Source organism: Parasteatoda tepidariorum, chromosome 5 (assembly GCF_043381705.1).
Source record: "Parasteatoda tepidariorum isolate YZ-2023 chromosome 5, CAS_Ptep_4.0, whole genome shotgun sequence".
Taxonomy (NCBI): domain Eukaryota; kingdom Metazoa; phylum Arthropoda; class Arachnida; order Araneae; family Theridiidae; genus Parasteatoda; species Parasteatoda tepidariorum.
The window spans coordinates 62,129,403-62,136,173 of NC_092208.1; the positions used below are offsets into that span (position 1 = coordinate 62,129,403).

General features: G+C 29.2%; 1 protein-coding gene across 8 annotated transcripts in view; it reads left to right on the forward strand.

Annotated features, from left to right (window-relative positions):
* LOC107443592 (nephrin) overlaps window positions 1-5,500 on the forward strand; it is a 236,093-nt gene extending 230,593 nt beyond the window's left edge. For all 8 annotated transcript variants that reach the window (XM_071181527.1, XM_043046461.2, XM_071181530.1 and 5 more), the window contains 2 exons: window positions 169-299; window positions 1,055-5,500. In XM_071181527.1, the coding sequence (XP_071037628.1) occupies window positions 169-299; window positions 1,055-1,318 (395 nt within the window). In that variant the 3' untranslated portion in view covers window positions 1,319-5,500. The remainder of the gene's footprint in view (window positions 1-168; window positions 300-1,054) is intronic.
* The last annotated feature ends 1,271 nt before the right edge of the window (window positions 5,501-6,771 follow it).

Genomic DNA, 6,771 nt, shown 5'->3' on the forward strand with positions numbered 1-6,771 from the left:
CGAATTTGGTGCAGATAGGTATATAACTACGAGCTTGTATATGAGCATACACACATACATAAAAACATTCTGCTTTATTTATATAGATATGCATTTCCTTTCATAGCTTTTTGATTAAACAGTGACATTGTTTCCGCTTTTTTAATAATAAATATTTTTCCTTTCTAGTTAACTTGGAGGATAGATATGATAGAAGTGCACCAGTGCCAAATAAGCTTCTATATGGTACTGAGGAAGAATTTTACACAAATGCCTTACGAAGAAATGCTTACAATCTTAAGTTAGGCGATAGACCAGATGTAAGTTTTTTTTTTGTACATTTACATTACATTATTCACATTCACACGAAAATTATAAAATTTTAACTTTTTTTTTTCATCCAGGTATGAATTTAAATTAAGCGTAAGTTTTCAACGTAATCTGTTTCCTATTAATAACAATATACAAGAATTAACTCCTAGTGGCTTATCAAATTGTTAAGTGCATAAAAACAAAAACAGAACTTATCTTGATAGTAAAATCGGTAAAGATTGCGTGCACAGTTTTTTAAGTAGATTATAAAATTTTGGCAGCAGATGGCAACTTAAAATCACCATTATATCGAAACTAAAATCCATATCTTAATGCTATTGTATTAATAATCCAATCTGTAATCAGGTCGGAGACCATTGTTCCATAAAATATGTGACTACATTTGGAACATAACTAATTTTTAAGGCGGAATCAATTGCTATGGACTTTAGATTACTTTTTAAAGAGACTCTGTTATGCGTCAGCAGTAAATTGTGCAGCTAATTCATACAGCTTCTGACCATACAGCTCTGAAATAATTATGAAAATTACATTCGAAATTTCTTAGTTTTCACAAGCAATGGGTTGTTTTGCTTCATTTTATACCTTTATCTCTATGTCGTTTAATTTTCAAAGCACTGGACACACACTGTATACTTTTCTGGTGCCGGACATATAGTGTAAAAGTTTCTAATTTAGATGTTGTATTTGGTTTTAACGTAATTTCAAATATGTATTGTATTAATTTGTATTATATTTTTAGACTTACGAGAAAGCTCTATATCCTCCTCCACCTCCTGGTAGGACGGCGGCTAGTGGGGCAGAGGTGCACCTCCCTCCTTCAGAAGAGCGTCATTACGTTCCTTATCCTCCGGGTGGCACTACCTCCAAACCATCACCTGCTCTCAGCACATTTAACCCCCATCTTCAAGGCTCTCCCTTGCATTCAACACCAAACCAGTGCAATCATATGTCTTCAGCAGAGGGTGTCATTGTTCATAGCGAGATGGATGGCCATCTGGTTTGACGAAGTACCCCCGTTTAGCTTGGTAGAATACCAAGTTTAATAGGATATTGTTAAAAAAATCAACAATGAATCATCAATTCTTGATTCCGATTGGTTTATAAATGCATTGTCTGTTAGTGCATTTTGGACATATGAATCCTACAATGACTGCCATCTGTTGAAAGAACATTTTCTCTTCTGATTTCATTTGAATGTTCGTCATATCTAAGTAAATTTTGTAGATAAGCCTATTCGAACAGAACACCTTCAGATGCTGGTAACATCATTCCATATCGATGTCTACTGGATTACCTTTGGGCCAAACTGTGGCGTGGCACTCAAGTGGATTTCACTATTTTTGTGCTTGCTTTCTTACATCAATGGCACGTGTGTTGTGTGAATTATACTCGCTACCTCGTGCTTCATCAATCGCTTTATCCATTACATAAAAACCCATTTAATTCATCTTCTACAGTCTGTAATAATCGGTAATCGATTCAGAGGGATGAACCATGTGACTTCTCCCCGATCTCTTGTACAGATGATAGCCCTATCTCGTGGATGTATATCCTGCCGCCGACGAGCTTTAATTGAAATGACTTGTGGTGCTCAAGTTTTGTAAATCGTGCTTCAAAAAAAAAAGAACTTCTCTGTGTGCCTTATCTTCAAGCGTTTTTATTCCTTGGATATCCATTCGAAGGACTTATACGAGTCAGTGTGATTGCAAACGGTGGGCTGAAATCAGCGCTCGCATGTGTTTGATCAGGTCAATTAGCAGAGATATATTCTAAAGCAAGATGAATAAATTATTTATTCTGAATTGTGAGCAATAAGTTGAAAATTCAGAGAGTGAATCTTTGTTAGATATTATTGTAAGTACCATGTTGACTATGAAATGATTTCATTTTGTTTAACATTTGTTCTTTTGAAAAGTAAAGAATAAATTTGTTGAGTTTAATGTTTCAGTTGTTTTTAAGATTTGACTTAAAAATTTATTAACGCAATTTAGGTTGCAAATTCTGCACTTCTTCAACTAACAAATTTAAAATTATTGCAAAATTACTTAGCAAACAATATTGGATAAATAAATAAAACGCAGTTTCATATATTTTTTTGAAACTGAACAATTTTAGATTTTTTTTGTCGGTTTAAACTGATTGCTGATTTGATTATTGATTGCTAATTTACTGATTGCTTACAGCTTTGTCTGTTTGCAAACTAGTGTTGATATAAAATATAATGAATGCGTTCCCGGTTTTTATATGAACTCTTGGAAGTCTTTTTACTTACGATGTAAGTATAGAGATCACTATTTATTGATCGATAATGTTGACTTGTTTTATTGTTTAAATTATTGTTATTTATTTGAGTTTTACGCATTTTATACTATTTTTTTCCTAATTGTGTATTTTTGCCTTTCAAAAACTGTACTTATTGCCTTTAGCTACTTAATTTTACATTTTATAAAGTTTGTTGCATGTGTTTTATATCAACATGCTAAATTTCATTTTATTTTTACGCATTTTGATCTCTTTAGGATGTATTTTTTTAATTATTGACGTAGCAAAGAAATTAAATACTAAAGGTGATAAATTTTAATCAAGTACTTGGAAAAAGATATACAGTAAGTGCTTTATGTTAGTTTCATTATTTCATCACGAGCTATTTTATATTTAGTTCTGATAATGTGGAATCTTTCAGTGTTTCTTATTGTTTCAGTGGATCAAAACCAATTAACGGTTTTGTTTTGTGTTTATTGATATAATAGATATCTGACAATTATAAAAAATACATTTTTTTTTCAAATTGAAACTTTTTTGATCATACAAAAAGTGTAAATATTATTTCAAAAACTGATTGGAAAGGTCTATATACAGTGTTATTTTTATATTGGACTCTAAATTAAAATTAGTACATAGTGTTTATATTTTCATAACTTCGATTGAGGAATCCATTTAAGTAGACTGAGAAGCACTGACTAAAATTTGTTACCTTGTTTCATTTGTAAATATTCATCAAATTGATTTCATTGTGTTTTTACTTTACTTTTTAGTTACTGTATAAATCATAAAAAAAGGATCAGAGAAACATTAATGGCAGCCTAAACTTCTGATTACAAGTTTGAATACTTTTAAGTTAAATTTCGGTTGTTAATTTTTTTAAATGTTTATTTTCTCTGATGAATATGAAAAAATCAATATCTATATAGCAATGCAATAAGCCTAGATACAAATTAACTGTGATTTAAGTTTGGTTAACTAATTCTTTGGTTGACAAACCTCGAATTAAAAGGGAAAAAAAGTTTATTTTGACTTTCTTTTGACCTGATAACAAAAAGTCATGGATTAAGTAAAATACTATTCGTTTGTATTTAAAATAGAGCTAAGTAAAACAAAACTGCAATTTTTGAGTGTGTTTGTAGAATCAAATAGGCAAAAGTATTATTGCAAAATTATCAATATAAATACGTAACCCATTAGACTTATGTTTAGTTAGAGATAATAGTAATTAGTAGGAAAGGACTATGAAGAATTTTAAGTTTGATAATCTTTTAAATTATTAGGAATTTTATTAGTTTTTTGGAGCAAAATCTTGAATATTTTGAATCGTTAAGTACATATGCAGCAGTCAATATTTCCTAATACCCTATATGAAACAAAACACATACCGTTATTTCATTGAAGATATATTTTGTTTCATAAAATTATGGTGGCCTTAAAGTTCCTAATCCATTTTGACTAATTTCTGAGCTATTAAAACACTATATTATTTTAAATTGATTAGTTCTTAAATGTAGTTTCCTAATTAGTATTGTGACAATTAAGTATATACACATTTATGAACAATTTATGTAGCATAATATTTTAAACTAACAAGAGCTCAAATTAGAGCAAAGCATTTTAACCCATTAAGGTTTTTTAATTATTATTATTGTTGTTCGTTTCATGTTCTAAAAATAAACTCAAGACTTAAATTTGGATAGTTAACAAGGAAAAATTAAATTTAAAATGTAACTAGATATTTGGTTTTGTAATGGTCACTGTCCAATTTCTGTTTCCTAAACTTTGTGCCATATTTTATAACTTTATTGAAACTACTAATCTCTGCTTCATAAACAAATAGAACTCGTTTATTGGTGCAGTTAATGTATTTCTGATCCTTTTTTTTTCTTGTTGCATTAATTACAATCATTTACCATGTCCGCTTCATTTCTACATCCTTGGTTTGTCTGTCATTTCTAGTCGCATTGTATGTTCACCAAAGATTGATTGAAATCATGGTAGAAAAGAAACTGGTTAAAACGAAATACTACGAAAAAAAAAACTTTAAAATGAAGATATATTATAATTACTAAATAACATAGATCATTTGTACTTAGTTTGGTTTTTAATGTATTCAATTTTTATAGAACATCCAAACAGGGTTTGAGAGTCAGGATAGATGTGTATCATTTTGTTTAATCTAATAATAGTTTATTTTAATTTTATTGATTATTTAACTAGATGACAGAAAAAAATATAATAAGTCACGTTAAAAGAACTTTCGGATAATATTATGAAAGGTTTAAGGAATGATAAAATATTTTAATTGATCGTAAACATTCAATGACTTATGTACTTATATTTATATGCAAGAGTGATATTAACTATTGTTTTTAATAATTTAAATAAAATTAAACTTTTCTGATTTTTTTATAATTAAAATATTTCTAAAATTATTAGACAATAAAACTTTCTTTTCTTTAAGAATATTAAAAAAATATATAGGTTACAAAATTGTACCAAAAATATAGGTTGAAAGCCATTGAAGTACTTTTCAAAGTAGAAATTAAATTAGGTTATTTTTTTTTAATTTTAAATCAATTAGTTTTGTAATACTAAAGTAATCATGCATATTTTTAATTTATTGTTTTGACTTTAAGCACACAATAATTTTAATAGCACATACACACCGACTTAATTTTTTTCCCTCCATAAAATTTTACAAAAGAATTTCTAAATTTAGTTATAATCAAAACATTTTAAAACATTTTATCCTAAACATATTGTAATATGCATCCATTCATACCCGTTGAAGAATCCTAAAACTACATATTCATTACTTTTGTTATAGTATGAGAAGTAATGAATTACATTACTGACAGTGATCTGTGTAAGAAGTTATGAATGATATGGAAAATAAACTTGTATATAACTTTTATAATTATGAGTCTCTTTTATTGTCTTCAACTTTTTTTTATGTTCGTCAAAAAACGAGTGATACTAACCATCCGAATTTCTTTAGAAACTATTACTTACGGCATATTAATTTTCTCAACGAAATCTACTTTTAGCACTTTAAAGAACTTCTTTTAGGCTAAATTAACGTGAAACTGACTTCTTTTAATATAAACTGAGACTTTTCGAAAGAGAGATGTGAAATAAATTTTATCGATTGAAAATAAAATAATTTTTTAGCTGTTAAACCGTGCTAATACCAGATAACTTGTGTCACAAATCAATAGTTTCAACTAGTTGATTTAACTAGTTCGTAAGATAACTTTTTATCTTTTATTGATCTCAGGAAGCACAAACGTGAAAATGCATGATCGCACTGGGATTTTTTTCTCTTTTTTTTTTTGCATTGCATGAGATTTTTTAACGGATCTCGGAAATTTTCAGGTTACTGAATTTCAATCCGCAATTGATTTCTCTATCTAGGCAACAGAATTTTTCAAATGACATTTTTAGACTACTTTTTTTTTGGAATGTACAAATTTAAAAACGTTATACATAACAAACATTATGTTGCTTAAATGTCACGGAAAGCTTCTACCGGAGTTAGAATACACCACACTGCAATAAATGGATACTCAAAAATCGTGAAATTTTCTCTGTTTTTGACGAAACTGTTTCCTGGTATATGCTCCGAACCAACATTTCGTCGCTTCTTCGAGGAAAGGAGTTTCGTCAAAACTAAAGAAATGATTCGTCCTTTATTTTTTCTCAAAAAAACGAAAACAAAACTTGCAGTTCCTAATAATAATTATTTTATCGTGGACACAATGTAGTTGGATCAATGACCCTAACAGCACGAAAAGGGCAGATAGAACAGAGAGATAAATTGAACCCATGCTCTAAGTGGGATTCAAACCCAGGATCTTCCTGGTATGAGACTAACACTTTGACCAACATATCATCCAGTCGGCTTAGTTCTTCAGTTTATTTTCGTTTGTCTAAAATTCATTTTAATTTCGTCATTCTAGGTAACAACCTCCCTCAATGCAATATGACAAGGTTTCGAGTTGAGAAGATTTTTTCGTCATATATTTGAGAGATCACGTTTTGTCACAAATAAAGAGTTTTCGTGACGACATGATTCTCAAAATTAACGAAATACATCTTAAGGTTTGCTGAATCGTCAAAAGTGAGAGTTTTATTTTTAAAAGTGCATCAGGATTAAGATTGCATAAGAACCCATACCCGGAAATCCTA